Source organism: Hibiscus syriacus, unplaced genomic scaffold (genome assembly GCF_006381635.1).
Source record: "Hibiscus syriacus cultivar Baekdansim isolate YM2019G1 unplaced genomic scaffold, ASM638163v2 tig00111392_pilon, whole genome shotgun sequence".
NCBI classification, from domain to species: Eukaryota; Viridiplantae; Streptophyta; class Magnoliopsida; order Malvales; family Malvaceae; genus Hibiscus; species Hibiscus syriacus.
Genome location: NW_024063078.1, coordinates 111,847 through 133,609, shown reverse-complemented (window position 1 = coordinate 133,609; position 21,763 = coordinate 111,847). Strand labels below are relative to the sequence as shown.

Sequence of the window (21,763 nt, the reverse complement as noted above, 5' to 3'; positions counted from 1 at the left end):
TTTTCAAATAAATTTCGGTTCGATTAACGGTTAAAGAAAAAATAATTTACTTAAGCAGATAATTTGTCTAATTTTTTTTATACAAACTTTTAAAAGTCAAATAAAAAATGTTGTAAGTTAGAACTATTTGGGAGCTTTGGCCTAACGGTTTGTGCATCAGTCTACTCTCCCCCAAAGGCACAGGTTCGAATTCCTTGGGGTGCAAATTTGTTATTTAATTTTCCATTTCAATCGGGGTGGTGACACATGTCACCACCTGATTGGTTAAAAAAATCTTTTAATTAAAATAATTTAAAAATCATAAATAAAACCTTCCAATCATGTATTGACACGTGTCATGTTCTAATTGGATTGTTAAATGTATTTAATTGAATTAAAATAGTGACTAAATTAATAGAATATGTAAATATTAAGGACCAAATATAGAATTATGCTATTTTTATTAATGGACATGTCAGCTAGTCCGTTTTTTTAACGTAGAGTTGTCTGATTGATTCAATTAAAAAGTTTGGTGGTCGAATTAAGATAAAAAATAGTTTGGTGGCAAGATCGATTAATGACCATAGTTTGGTGGTTTCCCGTGTAGTTTACCCTTTTATTAAATGACATGTCACCACCTCCGTTAAAAAATAACGGTCAATGATTCGATTGAAGTATTTAAATAGTTAGATAATCTGATTGATCAAATTTAAATGTTGGTGGTTAAAATGATTTTTTATTATAGTTTGGTGGTTACCCGTACAATTTATCCTAAATAGAAATAAAGTACATCAAAAATATCAAATGCATGGCACAGATTTTGATGATCAAAGATGGGATTATTTGTCCAAATCTATATAAGTTGAATATCGATCAAGTGTTTTTTTAATTGAAGTTAACTTAATTTTTTGTTTCCAATATTATTAATATTTAATTTATTAAAAAATTAATTTAAATTGAATCTTATAAAAGTTTATTATAGGTTACTATTTTTAATTTAGATTTTTTATGTAAATGATATATTTTATACCTTAGGTGTTTTTGTATTTTTGTTTTGATGATTAATTTTAAGGATAAAGTACACAAATAATCCCTCGATTATAAGGTGATGTTTTATTAAGTCTCTTGACTATTAAAAGTTACAAAATGGTTCGTCAACTATATGTGTTGCTTTGTTGAGTCCCTAACTATTAAAAGTTATAAAATAGTCACTCGACTATTTAGTATGTTCCAAACTCATCATTTTTCCGTTAAAAATTTGACAACAATCTAAATTGAACGATGACTTGTTAATTGAGATATGATAATTTTTTTTAGATTATAGGATCATATTTTATCATATCTCAGCCCTCAAGTTAACATCCAGCTCAGACTACATCAATCTTTTTAACGGAACATGAAGAGTTTAGAACGTATTAAATAGTCAGATGACCATTTTTTAACTTTCAATAGTCAAGAGACTCAATAAAATAACACCCTATAGTTGAAGGACCATTTTGTAACTTTTAATAGTCAAGGGACTCAATAAAGCATCACCCTATAGGTGAGGGACCATTTGTATACTTTACCCTAATTTTAAATATTTATTTTTCAATTAAGAGTCTTGAAAATTTAATGTAATATCACAAGATTACGTTACTATTTTCGATAACAATTTAACGGAAACTGGCGAGAACAGATTCAAAGGACAACATAAATAATAAAAACGAAAATTTTCGTAGTTTAGTGACCAAAACATAAAAAACTTAAAAAGTTGGACGACTAAACCGATAGTTTACCCAAGAATCTAACATATTAAAAACCCTGATTGCATTCTCAAAAGCCATTCCTGATATTTCAACAAACTTGCAAGCAGAATGAAGATTTAAAGTATACAACAAAACTACGCATTTCCCCACTTTTGATGGAACAAAGCAAACCAGCATCAAAATGAAGTCATGGAATGTGCTTTCAAAAGTAACATGAAACCGAGTACTAGATGGTCCGCTGCCGCGTCGGACCATACTATGGGATCGATTACAAATTTTCCTCGATTGGTTTCACAATTTTACAACTTGACCAAACCTGGCTCTTACTATACAAGCATCTCAGGTCCTGCTCTCACCAGGTAGCATCTTATTATGCTTATATGCCACATTCATTGCGAACCGGCCTAATCTAGCTGTTTCGAGCTATGTGCAGCACCAAAATGGACATCACTTCATCAGGATAATTACTATTTCCCGCATCACGCCAAGTACCTGAACATATTGGGGTTATCTTTGTCCCTCTTGAGATAATCTCGAGTAATTAGATCCTCGATTTGCTTCTTGATCCCCTTGAAATCGAGCTGCAATTGTAAATTTTTTTTTATCAGCACAACCTTGGAAAGCAAGAAAGTAACAGCAGACACCTGTGCACATGGTGTACAATAGGAAAAGAGTCGTGACGAACCTTGAACATGCAGCCTAGCTGCTCGACAAACTCCATAACCTAGAACTTTCCGACTCTTCATGATGCGGACAATTGAGGCATCAATGGCATATCGTCTATCCTTGTCAACATCTTCAATTACTTTCTTCTTCTCATCCACAGGGGGGAGAGGGATCTGATTGATAAGCAACGAAATGCATTAGAAAATATTATTTATTCAAAAGGAGTAAATCAGAATGTTGGTTGGTTGATTTGTTAAAAGGTACCTTGATCCTTCTCATTTTGTCAGTAAACTTGGAGTTGAACTCGAAATGATCAGTGGGAAGGATTGTTTTTGTGCTTGGTTCCTTGTTCAGAATTTTATACTTAGCACATGACAATGAATGCAGAAGTCTGATAACGTCATCATCGGTTAAGTTCAACTGTGTCATGATCTCCGAATAGCTCAGTCTATTAGAGGAATTGAACAGCGATAAGGCCGACGCCTAAAGACCATGAAGACTTGGTATCAGCAAGAATGATTCTTCAACTCCATTTGGCTATTATAGAATAAAGAGGGAAAAAACAAAAAAGAATATGACTAAAATAACCTTTTCGGTCATATTACCTGATACGTCGTGACAATCAATTCCATCGTTTTTGGTTCAAACTTCCCAATAAGGTTACAAGTACCCAAGGAATATATCCAAGTAAGTTTCCTGTGTTTGGTTTTTGTCTGATAGAAGTCCCTGAAAACTTCAACACACTTAATCTAAAGAGGTTTTTGAGGGGAAAGATGGAAGAGAGAAGAAAGAAAATCGAAGTTGGCGATTTTCAGTAAACTTGCAAGTAGCAAACCGAAAAACAAAGAACGAAAAATGAAATGTTTGTGATATTTATGTGCAAACCATCTCAGCAGGAAGGTTGAGATCAAAAGACTTGTAACTTGACCAGAAGCCGGTAGTCAAAACAGTTCGGTCAAATCGATCCCCGGATGTGCATTTGGATTATTGTTCAAGTACTCCTCAAAATTTGTCTGGTTTTCCCTAGCCAATGTCAAGTCTGTCACCTAAAGAACAGAGAAGCATTTCAAAAACTATCTATTGGAGACGTTAAGAAAATACGGAAATGAGAATAGAAGGCGGTTTTCAGTGCACAAGTACTCCTCATCTTCCTTTCTTTTCCTTCTCTATAATGCCAGTCCATCTTCCTTTCTTTTCCTTTACCAAATTACCTATAAAAAAATCTGTCGATCCTACCGCCGACTGGCAAGATCGGCCCTTCCACCGTCTTCGTGCCGCCCCTTCTCCTACTGAATCCTTACCCCTATATTTGCTTCTTTGTTTTTGTTGTGATGGGCTTTTGTTTCCTTTGCTTCTGCTGTGAGGGTTTTTGTTTTCTTTAGTTTGTTGTGGTGGGTTTCTTCTTTCTTTGGTTTGCTTTCATGGGGTTTATGCTTCCATTATTTTCGCTATGGGTTTTTGGTACACTAATTTCACCGTTCCGGTACGCGAATTGGAACAGAACTGAAACGAGATTTGTGGGGTGGAACACGTTCCTACCGCGTTTTGGATCGCAACGTACAGTACGTAGATAGTGGGTTATTGAGCGATTTATGTAATTATGGTTCAACCCTGATATGAAAATGTTGAATGTATCTATGACTGCAGATATACATCCTTCTCTACAAAGAACTTGACCTTGCTTTGAAGATCAACAGTGTCTATAGCAAGAGAGCTTCAAAGCATTTCTCTGATGGTGTTTATCTATGGTATGCATAATTTGGAGAATCGAGTATGAACTGGCATTTTTCGTTACATTGGATTTTTCACTTTTATATGTATTTCTTTTACCTGTAGGTCCCACCATGAAAAACTTGTAATTGTTGATTACCATATTTGTTTTATTGGTGGACTTGATTTATGCATTGGTCGCTATGACACGTTTGAACACAAGGTGGGTGATAATCCTCCCTTAGTATGGCCTGGAAAAGACTACTATAACCCACGGTAAGCTATTAGCAAGCAAATATTCTTCTTAATTTTTCAGAACTTTGTTTAGAACTTGAATTGCATTCATTTTGGTCTTTCATGAAGTTGTCATCGGTTGTTTTATGCCTAATTTATATACACCATTCTGCTTTAGTGTGTTATTGAAGAAATCATTGCAAGTAACTGTTTGGATATTTTTGGCTGATTTTCATACCTCATCTCTCATAATTTTGGGCTTGTGCATCAATAGATATTCTCCAACATTTTGCAGAATTCTATTGGTTCATTTTTATGTAAAGAGATCACGAGTTCAAAACCTTCAAGAGTTTGTGACTGTTTATTGCCCCCCTTTCTTCCTTCCTGATAATTTTCTTGAAAAAAGTGTAATATTTATGGTTAGAAGTAATTATGAGTTGGTTTGAATATGATGCAGTGTAACAAATGAAACCAATTTCATTTTTACAGGGAATCTGAACCTAATTCATGGGAAGATGTAACGAAAGATGAGTTGGATCGAGGAAAATATCCTCGAATGCCTTGGCATGATGTCCATTGTGCACTCTGGAGACCACCTTGTCGTGATGTAGCACGGCATTTTGTTCAGCGCTGGAATTATGCCAAGGTCATATTTATTTAAAATTAATATAGTGAACTGGAACAATTCTATAAGTTTGCTATTTAACAAAGTTCTAGTGTTTTTTTACCAGAGAAATAAAGCTCTATATGAGGAAACAATTCCACTACTCATGCCTCAGCATCATATGGTGATTCCACATTATATGGGAAGAAGCAAAAAGATTGAAATTGAGAGCAAGAACGATTTGGACAACTCAAAAGGGGTCAAAAGACATGATTCGTTTTGTTCTGGATCAGCTGTTGAAGATATTCCTCTATTTTTGCCTCAAGAGGCCGAGTTGGATACTTGCAGTGGGTATCCGAAATCAAAAGCGCTGGACTCTAATGGCAGTAAAAGTGTTTCTTTCGCATTTCAGAAGTCCAAGATAGAACCATCGGTCGCAGACATGCCCGTGAAAGGCTTTGTTGATGACCTTGATTCCTTGGATCTTCTTGTGGAAAGATCTTCGGATGCAAAAAGGCAGCCTGGAAGCAAAGCTGCAGACCCAGAGTGGTGGGAAACACAGGAACGAGATGATCAAGTTGGCTTTGTAAATGAAGCTGAACAGGTCAGTCCCCGAACTTCATGTCGTTGTCAGGTAGGTTGTATTCCCATCAAGACTTTTGCCAGTTTTGCATCTGGCTTCGGATATTCATTTATATTTGTTGCTTTGATGTCCCAAATTTTCAGTCTTATTTCATTAGTAAGTAAAAAATTTGTTGAAAGGAAGTAGTGTCTCTGGTCATGATTTTGGTTCAAGCCATCAGTACTGTGCTTTTGCAGCTATGAAGCTCTTCTGTGCCAAATAAGCTTTAACTTCCACTAATGAAAGGAAGTCTACCTGCAGTTAATTTGGGCTGGCTGCAATTATGATGGAACATGATCTGGTACTTCTATTGTTCAGTTCAACCTTCTTTTTTATTTAAAGAGAGATTTTTCAACATATTAAGTGGTCTGAACTTGTGATAATCTCTCTAATATTCAGATTATAAGAAGTGTCAGTCAGTGGTCTGCTGGAACTAGCCAAATAGAAGAGAGCATTCACTGTGCTTATTGTTCTCTCATTGAGAAAGCGGAACACTTTGTTTACATAGAGGTTTGTTTTGATTTTCTCGATATTTTTATTTTCAGTTCGCTTCGAATCGTGTAATTACATATGGCTTACACTCCTGTTGCTTCATTCTTTGCAGAACCAATTTTTTACATCAGGCCTCTCTGGGGATGAAATTATTCGGAATCGTGTTTTAGAAGCATTATACCGGCGTATAATGCGGGCTTACAATGATAAGAAGTGTTTCAGGGTTATTATCGTTATACCACTCCTTCCTGGTTTCCAGGTTGTACATTTTGGTCACATTTTTTTTATTATTTATATATTTAAACGTTGGAGTTCAGGCAATTGTATTAATAATTGAACTGATTTTTAAGTTTTGACAGGGTGGGCTCGATGACGCTGGTGCTGCATCTTTGAGAGCCATAATGCATTGGCAGTACCGAACCATTTGCAGAGGACAGAATTCAATATGGCATAAGCTCTATGAAGTTCTTGGTCCTAAAAAGCATGATTACATATCTTTCTATGGCCTTAGATCGTATGGTAAACTTTCCGGTCACGGTCCTGTGGCTACAAGTCCGGTATGTCCTTGCACTAATAGTAATATGTTATCTTGCTTATCATTTTGCCGCCTCTATGCAGTTCTCTTTTCCGTGGCATTATATCATGTCGTAGTACTTAACAATGAAAGTTTAGCATGTAGCATGTGCTTGTTTGATGATACATTTGTGCCTACTATTTTTCCAGGTATATGTGCATAGTAAAATCATGGTAATTGACGACTCTGCAGCGTTAATTGAATCTGCTAATATCAATGACAGAAGTTTACTCGGCTCTAGAGATTCTGAGGTACCACTTCATTTCCGGATTAGTTGATTCATGGATGGAATACTTCCACCATTTTTCTCTCTTTAGCAAAGTTATTACAGATACTGTATTACTTCTCCAAGAAATTTGATGTCGATTAACATTCAGATGGGAGGAAATCCACGGGAGGCTGGAAAATTCACATTGAGTCTGCGCCTCTCATTATGGTCTGAACATCTCGGTCTTCGTAAAGGAGAGGTTTGACAGCCCTCATCAATTTCCCCCCCCCCCCTCCCTAATTTACATTCATATTCAGCTGATATATTTGTTCTTCCTTTTCACCTCAGATAAATCAAATAATCGATCCCATAAGTGATTCAAGTTATAAAGATAAATGGGATGCGACTGCGAAGGTAAGAACTGGATTTGTATGTTTCTTCAGTACTTTCATATTTTATATTCAGGAATTGTCTGATTAAAAGAATCAGATGATACCATGATTTAAGAACCTATGTTACTTGGACTCGGATGCGAGTGTCGGGGTAGAGGATGTATCCAATATGGGCATGGTCCAATTTTTTATGTATGTACCTATAATTGGAGGATTTTTTGGAGGTCACATTCCCATATATATGTGTCGGACAGGAGTGCCGAACACAATTTCAGAAAAACTGAGTCGAAGCATTGCTAGTTGCTACTGCACAATGACCTGATACATTCATATTATGAAACAAATGAATACAACAATCTATCAGGATGTCTTTTCTTGTGTCCCAAATCTTCTTTCTTTCCTCCTTTTCTCTTTGGTTATTATACTCGACTCGATGGGCGTTAACCTGCAGGCTTGCGCTCCGACAAAGTATCACCTTTTGGAAGGAAAGACTTGGTCACACTGCAATCGATTTAGGAATAGCCCCAGAGAAATTAGAATCATACCACAACGGAAATATCAAACAAACGGGTCCGATGGATAGGTTGAAGTAAGTACGTGGACATCTTGTTTCTTTCCCCTTGGATTTCATGTGGAAAGAAGATTTAAGGCCTGTGTTTAATGAGAGTGAATATTATGCATCTCCCCAAGTTTTTCATTAAGTTGAGAGAAGCACTCGCGTCCATTTGCAAACGACACCTCACCTGTTTTTTCCCGCAACAAATTTGCACGGAAATCGTCATATACATATGTATGTACATATCGATATCGTCATTGTTAGAATATTAAGATGTGAATGTATGTATGTATGAATGAGAGTGTGAGTGCATGCATAAGACGGTTATAACTGCTTCTGTTAAGGAGTTGTTAGTAATTAGTTCAGGCTGTTATAACTGCTAAGCCAACTAAGTAGTGCAAGTCTGTATATATAGCTAGTTGATTCATAGCTAGTTGATTCATTGCAAATGATATATACGTTTTCTGTACAAATTACCACTAAAGCTTGAATCTCAACATGGTATCCTTCGCTAGACGATCTGGGCAGTTTTCTCGTGCTCTCGCTGCTTAAAAAAAAGAAAGGTTCATCATGGATGTTGATCGGTTGCCTTCAATGGAGACTGTGTCGAGGAATGCAAAGACATTCTCCAATAAAAAGGTTAATGTCATTCTTGATGAGGCAAATTTTCTGCTATGGAAGCAGTAAGTATTGATCTCTGTTTGTAGTCACAGATTGGAAAGGTTACTCACAGGCTCGATGTTTGTTCCATCACAGACAGTGCTCAATGAAGTTGGTAAAGATGTACCGAATGAATTGTATGAAGAGTTCGTTGTGCAGGACAGTGCTCTAGCGTCCTGGTTGTTGTCAACAATTAGTCCTCAATTGTTGCCTCAATTTGTGGGTACTGAAACTGCCTCAGCAGTCAGGAACACGGTGCTCCAGTTCTTCTCAAATCGATCCACAACTGTTGTCATTAGTTTACATTACAAGCTCTAGTCACTAAAAAAGGGAGATGAATCAATGCGAGTGTACCGTACTAGAGTTAAAGAGGTATGTGATGCTCTAGCATCATGTGGAAGTGTTGTATCTCAGGCAGTGCAAGTTGCTAGTATCTTGAAGGGATTGCCTCGCGAATATCAACCTTTTGTGGTGGTCATAACTACTATGTGCGAATCAGTGTCACTTGATGCTATTTACACCATGTTGTTGGATGCTAAAACTCAACTAGTTGGGGTTTGTGATCCACTCGAGTCACTTCCTATGAGTGCTCATGTTGCACAAGGACAAATATCGAGTAAAGCTATTGATCAATCTGAGTGTTCTGCAGCATCTCGTCAGACGTATTCGTGTGGTCGATCAACTGGTCGAGGACGGGGTAGAGCTCGGTTACAGTGCCAGCTGTGTGGAAAAACCAGCCATCTGGTTGATCGATGTTGGCATCGGTTTGATGAAGACTTTCCTGGAGTTACAACTAACAATAATGCTTACTCCAAGAATGAGTCAAGTACTGCTTATTATGCTGCCAATAATAACAGAAATGATGTTGGTTGTGATTGTGGTGCTAGCCAAAAGTCTAGTTTTAATAAATCACAAGCAGGTCGTGAGCAGTGGATTGTGGACTCGGGAGCCACTCATCATGTCACCTCTGATGACATGAATGTTTCTCAACCTATGGATTTCAACAATCTAGGTAAATTAACTGTTGGTGATGGTGTTGCATTAGAGATTAAATCTGTTGGGAAATATTCTTTGTACACACCCACTCGTGTACTGTTACTAACTGATTTACTGCAAGTACCAAGAATAACCAAAAATTTATTATCGGTGTCAAAGCTTGCTAGGGATAACAACATTTTCTTTGAATTCCATGCACATGAGTGTTGCATTCGTGATAAGAAGACTGGTGTAATGTTGCTTCGAGGGAAGGAAGATGGCGGTTTATACCCTTTTGCACTTGATTCATCAATTTCAGATAGTTCTAAGGCAGCAGCCTATGCAACACAATTCTCTACGACTGTGTATGATTTGTGGCATCAGCGTTTGGGACACCCCTCGCATGAAAGCCTAGTAAAAGTGTGTAAGGAATTGAATATAATCTTGCCTTCCAGTATTAATAAAACGTGTGTTGCCTGTCATCTAGGAAAAAACCATAAATTACCTTTTTTTGCATCTACAACTGTGTATGAAACTCCTTTCCAGTTAGTATTTACAGATCTTTGGGGACCTTCACATGTAGTCTCGAATGGCTACAAGTACTATGTGACATTTGTTGATGAGTGTACCAGACATTCATGGTTGTATTTATTAACAGACAAGGCTCAAGCAGTTAATGCATTTGAAATGTTTCAGCAGATGGTTCTGGTACAGTTTGATCTACCTATAAAGGTTGTTCAAAGTTATTGGGGAGGGGAGTATCGCAGGCTGTCAAATTGTTTGTTGAGGAAAGACATCACACACAGGCTTACATGTCCACATACCTCGAAGAAAAATGGAGTGGTCGAACGTAAGCATCGACATGTGATAGAACTTGCTTTAGTGCTACTTACCCAAGCGTCAATGCCTGTTAAGTTTTGGGCATATACAGTGGCTACTGCAGTACACTTGATAAACAGACTCCCTACAAGAGTGTTGCAAGGAGTTTCACCATTTGAGAAACTCTATCATAAGAAACCTGATTATGGGCAGTTACAAGTGTTTGTGTGTCTTTGCTTTCCTCATTTGAGACCCTATTTGAAACACAAATTAGATTTCATGTCATAGCCTTGTACGTTCTTAGGCTACAGTATGCAACAAAAAGGTTTTCAATGTCTTTCTGAAGATGGTAGAATCTACACAACGAGACATGTGGTGTTTGACGAAATGCAGTTTCCCTTTGCAGGGAATAATGGTCATACGGCTGTCACATCTAACATGAAGAGTTGTTCTAGCCCACTACAGGTTGTGACTGATGTAACTAAGTTGCTTAGTGAAAGAGGAGTTGAAGAAGCTGGTCATACTTCGATGGTCAACAGTAGTGGCAGCTCTAGTAGTTCAACTGGTAATTTGCCTGGTGTCAATTCTGGATATGGACTGATAGAGAATACATGTGGTGTGCAAGATGTTGAGTATCAAGCATCAGGTAAATTTTCGCATACTGGTCAAGATACTGGTGGTGATAAGCAAGATCAAGCTGTTAGTACTCAGGGTAATGATCAAGGCTTAAATCAATGGCATAATGTTGTTAACACAAGAACTATGACTGATGCTCAAGTAAATAGACATCCAATGTTGACGAGAAGTAAATGTGGCATATTCAAGCCAAAAGCTTATATGACTGCAGCTGTTGATGAAGTCCCAGGTGACATTTATGAACCAATCAAAGTCTCCAGCTGGAAAGAAGCTGTTCAAGCTTAAATTGCTGCACTGCAAAGGAATAATACCTGGTCGCTTGTCAAATTGCCTGCAGGGTGTGAGATTGTTGGCTGCAAGTGGTTGTTCAAAGTTAAAAAGAAGCCTGATGGATATGTTAAGAGACACAAAGCATGTCTTGTTGCTAAAGGATACTCTCAAGTTACTGGTTGTGACTTTAAAGAAACTTACAGTCATGTTGTTAAGTTTCCTACATTGAATGCAGTGCTTGCATTTGCGATTGCAAAGAACTGGCCTTTGAGACAAATTGATGTGAACAATGCATTTTTAAATGGTGATTTGACCGAGGACGTATTCATGCAGCAACCACCTAGATTCGAGGAGTATGCTGATGATGGTAGTTTGCTTGTATGCAAGCTTAATAAAGCGTTGTATGGATTGAGACAAGCACCAAGAAATTGGCATGACAAACTAAAAGCTAGTTTAATTCGGTTGGGCTTTAGTGAATCTCGAGCTGATGTGTCACTTTTTGTTAAAAATGATGAAAGCTGATGTACATACGTGCTTGTTTACGTGGATGATATTATCCTTACAGGTGGTTCATCTCGTGTCATTGATGGTGTGGTGCAAGCTTTGAACCAGGAGTTTTCTTTAAAGGATTTAGGGAAGTTGTCTTATTTTTTTGGTATTGAAGTCAAAAGGAGTACGAAATATTTGGTGTTGTCTCAAAAGAAGTACATAATTGAACTGTTAGAGAGGACAAATTTGTTGCATGCCACACCAACAGCTACCCCGATGGTAGGATCACCAAAGTTGACTCAGGAAGCTGGATAATTGTTAGCTAATGCACGAGAGTATGGAAGCATTGTTGGTGCCTTGTTATATGTATTTCATACACGACCGGATGTGGCGTTTAGTGTGAACAAGGAAGCTCAGTATATGCATGCCCCACGTGAGTTTCATCTGGCTGCAGTAAAGAGGATACTTCGATACCTAGCTGGAACGTTTAACTATGGACTTACATTTTCTGGCACTGGCAGTAAGTCATTTGAAGTAGTGGCGTTTGTTGATGCTGATTGGGGTGGTAGCCTTGATGACAGGAGATTAGTGTCTGGACATATGGTATTTCTTGGTGCATGCCCTGTAGTTTGGTGCTCGAGGAAACATAAAACTATCTCTAGAACCATAATGGAGGCTGAGTATCGAAGCATTGCTGAGGCTACTGCTGAAGTTACATGGGTGAGTTCGTTATTGGGTGAACTAGGAGTAGGGATGGAAATGGGCCGGGTTCGGGCCGGGTATTGGTCCCCCCGTCCCCGTCCCCATTTAAAAAATCGATACCCATCCCCGTTTAAAAAACTGCGGGGATTTAAACGGGGATCCCCGTCGGGTAATCGGGAAAAACCGCGGGGAAATGGGTATCCCCGTTTAGCATAAACAGTTATTTAAACGAGTATTTGGCCAGGTATTGGGTCGGGTATTGGGCCTGGAATCGGGCCGGGTATATATATATATATATATTTAAATTAAATATATATATTTTTATTTAAATTAAATTTATTAATATTATATATATATAAAAATAATAATTTTTAATATTTATCGGATCGGGTATCGGGGCGGGTAATCGGGGTGGGTAATCGGGGCGGGGATTATCAAACTCGTCCCCGTCCCCGTCCCCGTTTAAAATAAATGGGTTTTCCCCGTCCCCGTCCCTGTTTATCATCCTCGAACCCGACTCGTTTAATTCGGTTTTCGATTTTCCCCATCGGATTCGGGTTTTTTTGCCATCCCTAACTAGGAGTAGCCAACAGAAATACTCCTGTTAACACCAGTGCTGTTGTGTTAAGCACAAATCCAGTATATCATGCAATGTCAAAACATGTGGACATTGATGTACATTTCGTTCGTGAGAAAGTTGCAGCTCAGGCGGCAGGCGAGTTCACTAAGCCATAGACAAAGGGAGCTTTTGAAGTGTTCAGAGATCAAGTGCGTGTTCTACCTTGTCAATGAAGGAAGGAGGAGGTGAAGAAGCGGGGAGAATATTAGAATATTAAGATGTGAATGTATGTATGTATGAATGAGAGTGTGAGTGCATGCATAAGATGGTTATAACTGCTTCTGTTAAGGAGTTGTTAGTAATTAGTTCAGGCTGTTATAACTGCTAAGCCAGCTAAGTAGTGCAAGTCTGTATATATAGCTAGTTGATTCATTGCAAATGATATATACATTTTCTGTACAAATTACCACTAAAGCTTGAATCTCAACAGTCATCATCATTCTTTGTATGATCATCGACTACTGTTATCATCTTGAGGCTTCTCGCTCCATCATCTTCTCCATCCAAGCGCCAGGTTGAGCCAAGCTGTCTCCTTTACAGGTTCGGTTTCCCCACTATAAATTCTTGTGTTTTGATATATATTATATATATATATATATATATATATATATATATTTGTGGTAGACCGGCAATTTGTGTATTTGTACAATATATGTATATTTGAGGCATACGTGAAATTGTGTACATAATATCATCGTTTATTAGTAAAACAAATCATTTTTATACATTTCTATAATTTTGTTAATAAAAGCATTAGATTTAATACTATACTATTTATTGTGCACATAAAATTTTGAAGAGACGATTTCAATTTGTCACGAGAGCTTTTGTTATGTATAATTTGATTATGAGATTTAGTATTTTACTTTATCTTTAATGTACATGATTTACTAAAGAAATTAAGTTATAGAAAAATCAATGAAGCGATCTTTGCATAAATTAAGGGTAAATTGCACTATTTCGTACGTGATTAAATATCTCATATTTTAATTTTTTAATTTACTCACTAAATTTTTTGAATTGTTCTTGTTTTGATCACTTTAAATTATTTTATTATTATGTATGATGCAGTATTTATTTATTTTTGTTTAATATAAAATAACTGAAAATATAAGATAAAAACATAAGGTGTTCAGACTGTAACATCCCAAATTATGGGTTAGTGACTAAATTGTAAAATTTTAGAATTTGTTGATTAAAGTGGAAAAGTTGAAAAGTTCAATGATTTATGTGGAGATAATCTCTGGAAGTTTTTAGTAATTATCCAATGTAGTAAAGGGCAAAATGGTCATTTGACAATAAAAATATTTTTTATCCCCTTTAATAGGAGATTGAAACGTGGAAGATGAAAACATTTCATCTCTTCTTCCTTTCTTCTTTCGCCTCCCGTAAGAGCTCAAGGGCAAAGGTAAGTTTCTTCATTAGTTGATTATTTGTTCAACTAAAGGTTGGGTTTTGATCATTGGATGATAATTAAGCTTAAGGAAAGCTTAATTGGTTCTAAAACAACAAGATGACAAGTATAGGAGAGATTAAAGATTTTGAGTTTTTGAATGAAATCTTGAAATAAAGTTGATAAGTTGAATTTGACTTGTCAATAGTTGAATTAAGAGATTTGGAGTGATAGAAAGGAATTTAGAACATGTTGAAAATTGAGTATAATTCTTGAATTTCATTAAGATGAGAGGATTTTGAGAATTAAGATGGATTAAATGAGTACAAATGGGCTTAAGTATGTGTGTTTGAGTTTAGTATATAGAAGAGGTTGAAATATGAAGTGTTTAAGATGAAATGAAGTAAATTTCGTGCTGAAAATATAATTTCTGGGCAAGGGGAATCGATACCCCTCAAGCGAACCAGAAATTCCAGAATCTCATAGGGGAACCGATTCCCCCACAGGAGGGAATCGATTCCCCCTAAAGGAAAAATGTGAATATTGGTTTAATAAGTTCGTTTAAGTTGCTAGTATCCAATTACAATGTGTAGGTATCTAATGATTGCCTCAAAATGTACATTTATGTAGATTATGCGCGTAAAGCAATTCCGGAACATTTGGCAAGTAAGATCGATCAAGGGAAAGATAAGAGATTGGAATTGACTAGTGAGGCCAAGGTGAGTGCATACTATTGATATGTAGTGTTTAATGGAAATAAGATTTGCGATGAGTCTATTTCCTAGAGTAATATGCATGAAGTCATGGACATGATTGTGTGTTGTTATAATTATATGTGATTATCTGTATTACATTGATTGTATGTATGCATGACTAAAGATAATGATATGCTTTGTATATGCTATTTGATTTATGTAAAACTTTTATTATGTAATAATGGGAAAACATGGGATAAGTTATATGATAGAGTCATAAGAAATGAAATGAACACGAGAGAATAAGATAATCAAGTATAAGTCATATGATATGGTATAAGTGGTTATACGAGAAATGTTAGGAGACTCTAAGAGAATAGTATAAATTCGAGGGCATAAATAAGGATACATAAGTTATATAGGGAGGATTGATAAATTAAAGGAAACTATGGTTTATGTATTAAAGTGAAGAGCTACAAAGTTTTATTAAAGAGTATTGTGGAAGTCATGAGAAATTGAACTAAATAAATAGATGGTTTATGTGAGTGGAAAAGGAAAATGATATAAAATAAGTGGAAATTATTTATAAGATAGAATGAGACTAATTAAACCTGTAATAATATAAACTTTATAAAGGAGTACTTGGGTAAAATCATTATATGATACAATTATAGAGTATTACTATACATATTATATTAAAATATGATATATGAGAATATGAGTAAGTTTATAGGTTATTGATAGGACATATAAGAATATATAAATGTATGATGATACGAAAAAGGAAACTAAGTTTAATGATGTTGAACCCTATGAGTAAAAGTTATGTGATTATAAGTAACATGATTATATGATCACAAGAAGATATGATACATGATATGAGATATATGAAAGAGAAAATATATGATATATGAAATATTATATGACTATGCGATTATATGGAAATGTTCTACGCGTAAGTGAACCATGTGTTTATATGTATATGGGATATGTGATTTATATGACGATGAGCTATGTGAAAGAACTACATGACTATGTGTATATGTGAATGTATGTTAACATAAATATTAATGCCCATGTTACGTGTCATGAGAGCTAGGGGTATAGTTGGCATGCCAAGAGTCGAGGGTCTATGTGGTCCTTCGGGACATATATGTATTCTTTGGAACATGTGTGAAGTCGGGTGAGACATATACTTGATCCTTGGCATATGTATATGATTCTTAAGGAATGATATGTGGTCCTTCGGGACATATATGTATTCTTTGGAACATATGTGAAGTATGGTGAGACACATACTTGATCCCTAGTATATGTATATGATTCTTAAGGAATGATATGTGGTCCTTATGGACATTATTATATGGCACTACGGTGCAATTCTACGCGGCACTCCGGTGCAATTCTATGTGGCACTTTGGTGCAATTATACGAGCTGTGGTGACATCATAGTGCACAACCTCTATAGACTCACATATCTATAGTTCTCACATGTGTACATGGGCTTTGAAAAGAGAACATAATTTGATATAATGATATGTGTATTTCTCGTGACATGGTAGAAGTGCATATATGTCATGGTGATATGAGATGCTATGCGTTTATGTATTATATGATTATAGAAATTAGTAATGTATTGTGGCATATTAAAATATATATAATATGTTTATATTCATTATATGCTCATATGACGGAATTGAAGTAATGACAAGGGAATTAGTAAGGATAAACAGGTTGGTGATATGAGAACAATGTATGTGATATATGTATATGATGTGTGATATGAATTGCATGATATGATATATGCATGATAGGGGTTATGGTATCTGTTACATAATATACATGAATATATGTTGATGTATATGTAATTGAGTTGTATAATTTGATAGCATAAAACAGTCATGCATGATTAGTGGGTATGAATTCCATTAGATGTGTTTTCTTTATATCTCACTAAGTCATCGACTTAGCGTGTAAGAGTTTCACACGCAGGTTACAGAAAAGTGAATATAGAAGCTATGAGGAGCAATACAGGTCAGCATCTCCCTTACAAAATTTCAGATCAGAAAATAGAGGATTTAAATGTTTTTGGTTATTTTGAGTATAGTTGGCATGTACTAATTGGTTGAATTAAGTATGCTCTGATTGATTTTGGTTATTGTGGTCAGTTTATGTAACTAAACCGCTTTTACTTTAATGAAATGTTTAAATTTTCTTTGAATTTTTGTCAAGATTCAAAGTTTGAAAAGTCAATGTGACACCTCATACTCGTATTCGGGTCGGATATGGGTTGGGGTGTTACATTTAATGGTATCAGAGCTAAGATTTAGCCGATTCTCGGCATAAACCGAAGTCCAAAGTGTCATAAAATGTGTACATTCCAACTAAGGTGAAAAATTTTGATCTGATAGTGTAAGGAGTGTGTTGTCTTGCTAATAGAATTAGATTGCTAAGTTATAATAAAAGTATGATTATATTAATTTTGAAGTGAAGTAAGAGGCAATATTCCTGATTGTGATAGCAATTCACCTGCCCTGGCCAGGCAGGGGGAAGAGCGTACAATTCAGAAAGTGCCTCATAAGATCAAAGACTGATTTCAGAAAGTTGAAATCATATTAGAATAGTGTTAGAAAGTTTTCATAGGTCTGTATCAGAAAAGTGATATGAAGTATTCTTATTATTTCATGGATACGATCGAATATGGTGAACAAGTGTCACCATAAGAAAGTTAAAAGATCTAAGGATGTGGCTAGAATTGTACAAGAGTTCAAGAATAAGTGAATCAGTGACCAGTTTATAAGATAAATGCAATTAGTGTGATGAATTTGAAACAAAGAGATAGTACTGGGTAAAAGAAAAATGTGGATATTATAAGGGTTTGCATTCTAGATGAAAAGAGTTAGCGTTGGCTAACCAGTTTATGTGACGAAAAGTGTATTGAGATTAAAGGATTTGAAGACATTATTAGGATAAGTTAACCGAATATGAAACGGATATGGATATAGTTGTGTATCTCGACCATGTAAATGTGATGTAGTGAAGGAGATAAGGATTCATATGGTTAAGGAAAGTTATAAAGTAATAGAAAAGTTTAAGAATCAATATATCAACAATCAGTTTATAAGACAGAGAAAGTTAGAATGCTTGATTTTGAAAACAGAGGAATCGTAATGTGTAGGGATATGAATATAGTTTGATAAGTTGAAGAAATTGTTGTTAAGTTATTTGAAGGAAAAATGATGTATGTAAGTGAGGTATGGAGGGTTTGTGCCTAGACGAAAAGAATATTATTGATGTTAAAATAAATAAATAAATAAATTTGTTCTTTTCAAGAAGTGATGAATTGTATTAAAGATCTAGAGAGATCTCAGAAGAATTAAGAGAATTCGTATCTCATTAAAATTGACATTATTGAAGAGAGACATAGATTATGATTGTCAATTACAGACTCGATTTGAATTAGTTGTATTCCATAGCAAAGGATCAAAACTTGATGAAAGACAGATACGCTTGAATAGTAGAGTCTGGTACTGGAAGATTAAATAAGGAGTTAAGAATGAATATGAAGTTAAGTTAGAAGGGAAAGTAATGGATTGGATTAAAAGTTCTGCTAGAAAATAGGTAAAGCAAAATTATTTTAAAAGGATCAAGTGATATAGGTACTGTTTTGCAAGGGTTTAAGAATAGGTGAATTGATGATTTATTTATAAGATAAAGGAAATTGTAATGCCTGAGTTTGAACCCAGGAAAATTGCATTGTGAATGAGTAAGAATGTGAGTTGAATGAGTCAAATAAATTAATGCTGAGTTAGTTTCGACCGGAAAGAGTAAAGGATTAATATGTTTGAAGGAAGTCAAGTATATGTGTATTATGATTTGAATAAGGACTTTACGAAGAATAAGGTATGTGCAAGGAGTGTTGATTATCAAAGTGATGAAGAGATGATAAAGATTAGTAATCAGAGATGAGCACAAGTGAGAGGAAAAGAGTATGTGAGCATGAAAGAAAATATATGATTTATGTATAAGGAGATTTTGATTTTGAATAAATAAAGGTTATGTTTCTTGGTCAAGCAGATTTAGTCAGAGGAATAAAGAATAATTTATATGTATTAAGGAAGTTTAAGAAGTAATTAAGCGATGATGGAATAAAGGTTGGTTATTACTGCAAGGTAATTAAAGATTGATAAGGAATTTGATTGATTAATGATTTTGAGTGATAAGAACTGATGCTATTGGTTATATGATAAGTGATATGATAAGGATGTAAAAAAAAGAGGGTAGTTGAAGAACTATGGGAAAGAAAGATTAAGTAAAGGAAACAACATGAGAACATTAACAGACATGTTATTATCAAGGTGTGCAGTGAAAATTCGAGGACGAATTTTCTTTAAAGGAGAGGAGATTTGTAACATCCCAAATTATGGGTTAGTGACTAAATTATAAAATTTCAAAATTTGGTGATTAAAGTGGAAAAGTTGAAAAGTTCAATGATTTATGTGGAGATAATCCCTGGAAGTTTTTAGTAATTATCCAAAGTAATAAAGGGCAAAATGGTCATTTGACAATAAAGATATTTTTATCCCCTTTAATAGGAGATTGAAACGTGGAAGATGAAAACATTTCATCTCTTCTTCCTTTCTTCTTTCTCCTCCCGTAAGAGCTCAAGGGCAAAGGTAAGTTTCTTCATTAGTTGATTATTTGTTCAACTAAAGGTTGGGTTTTGATCATTGGATGGTAATTAAGCTTAAGGAAAGCTTAATTGGTTCTAAAACAACAAGATGAAAGGTATATGAGAGATTAAAGATTTTGAGTTTTTGAATGAAATCTTGAAATAAAGTTGATAAGTTGAATTTGACTTGTCAATAGTTGAATTAAGAGATTTGGAGTGATAGAAAGGAATTTAGAACATGTTGAAAATTGAGTATAATTCTTGAATTTCATTAAGAGGAGAGGATTTTGAGAATTAAGATGAATTAAATGAGTACAAATGGGCTTAAGTATGTGTGTTTGAGTTTAATATATAGAAGAGGTTGAAATATGAAGTGTTTAAGATGAAATGAAGTAAATTTCATGCTGAAAATATGATTTCTGGGCAAGGGGAATCGATACCCATTCAAGGGAATCGGTACCCATTCAATGGGGAATCGATACCCCCTCAAGCGAACCAGAAATTTCAGAATCTCATAGGGGAACCGATTCCCCCACAGGAGGGAATCAATTCCCCCTAAAGGAAAAATGTGAATATTGGTAAAATAAGTTCGTTTAAGTTGCTAGTATCTAATTACAAGGTGTAGGTATCTAATGATTGCCTCAAAATGTACATTTATGTAGATTCTGCGCGTAAAGCAATTCCAGAACATTTGGCAAGTAAGATCGATCAAGGGAAAGATAAGAGATTGGAATTCACTAGTGAGGCCAAGGTGAGTGCATACTAGTGATATGTAGTGTTTAATGGAAATAAGACTTGCGATGAGTCTATTTCCTAGAGTAATGTACATGAAGTCATGGACATGATTATGTGTTGTTATAATTATATGTGATTATCTATATTACATTGATTGTATGTATGACTAAAGATAATGATATGCTTTGTATATGCTATATGATTTATGTAAAACTTTATTATGTAATAATGGAAAAACATGGGATAAGTTATATGATAGAGTCATAAGAAATGAAATGAGCACGAGAGAATAAGATAATCAAGTATAAGTCATATGATATGGTATAAGTGGTTATACGAGAAATGTTAGGAGACTCTAAGAGAATAGTATAAATTCGAGGGAATAAATAAGGATACATAAGTTATATAGGGAGGATTGATAAATTAAAGGAAACTATGGTTTATGTATTAAAGTGAAGAACTACAAAGTTTTATTAAAGAGTATTATGGAAGTCATGAGAAATTGAACTAAATAAATAGATGGTTTATGTGAGTGGAAAAGGAAAATTATATAAAATAAGTGGAAATTATTTATAAGATAGAATGAGACTAATTGAACTTGTAATATAAACTTTACAAAGGAGTACTTGGGTAAAATCATTATATGATACAATTATAGAGTATTACTATACATATTATATTAAAATATGATATATGATAATATGTGTAAGTTTATAGGTTATTGATAAGACATATAAGAATATATAAATGTATGATGATATGAAAAAGGTAACTAAGTTTAATGATGTTGAACCCTATGAGTAGAAGTTATATGATTATAAATAACATGATTATATGATCACAAGATATGATACATGATATGAGATATATGAAAGAGAAAATATATGATATATGAAATATTATATGACTATGCGATTATATGGAAATGTTCTACGCGTAAGTGAACCATGTGTTTATATGTATATGGGATATGTGATTTATATGACGATGAGCTATGTGAAAGAACTACATGACTATGTGTATATGTGAATGTATGTTAACATAAATATTAATGCCCATGTTATGTGTCATGAGATCTAGGGGTATAGTTGGCATGCCAAGAGTCGAGGGTTTATGTGGTCCTTTGGGACATATATGTATTCTTTGGAACATGTGTGAAGTCTGGTGAGACACATACTTGATCCTTGGCATATGTATATGATTCTTATGGAATGATATGTGGTCCTTCAGGACATATATGTATTCTTTGGAATATGTGTGAAATCTGGTGAGACGCATACTTGATCCCTAGTATATGTATATGATTCTTAAGG

At 35.0% G+C, this 21,763-nt stretch overlaps 1 protein-coding gene and 2 pseudogenes across 1 annotated transcript; 2 read left to right on the top strand and 1 right to left on the bottom strand.

Annotated features, from left to right (window-relative positions):
• Positions 1 to 2,206: 2,206 nt before the first annotated feature.
• Positions 2,207 to 3,576, bottom strand: LOC120160543 (annotated as a pseudogene).
• A 267-nt stretch (positions 3,577 to 3,843) lies between these two features.
• LOC120160542 lies at positions 3,844 to 6,946 on the top strand (annotated as a pseudogene).
• Positions 6,947 to 7,006: 60 nt separating this feature from the next.
• On the top strand, positions 7,007 to 7,941 carry LOC120160382 (phospholipase D zeta 1-like). Its single transcript, XM_039170799.1, has 4 exons — positions 7,007 to 7,096; positions 7,186 to 7,251; positions 7,573 to 7,629; positions 7,678 to 7,941. Exons 1-4 carry the CDS (start codon positions 7,007 to 7,009, stop codon positions 7,810 to 7,812), a joined length of 348 nt encoding a protein of 115 aa, XP_039026730.1. The 3' UTR covers positions 7,813 to 7,941.
• The last annotated feature ends 13,822 nt before the right edge of the window (positions 7,942 to 21,763 follow it).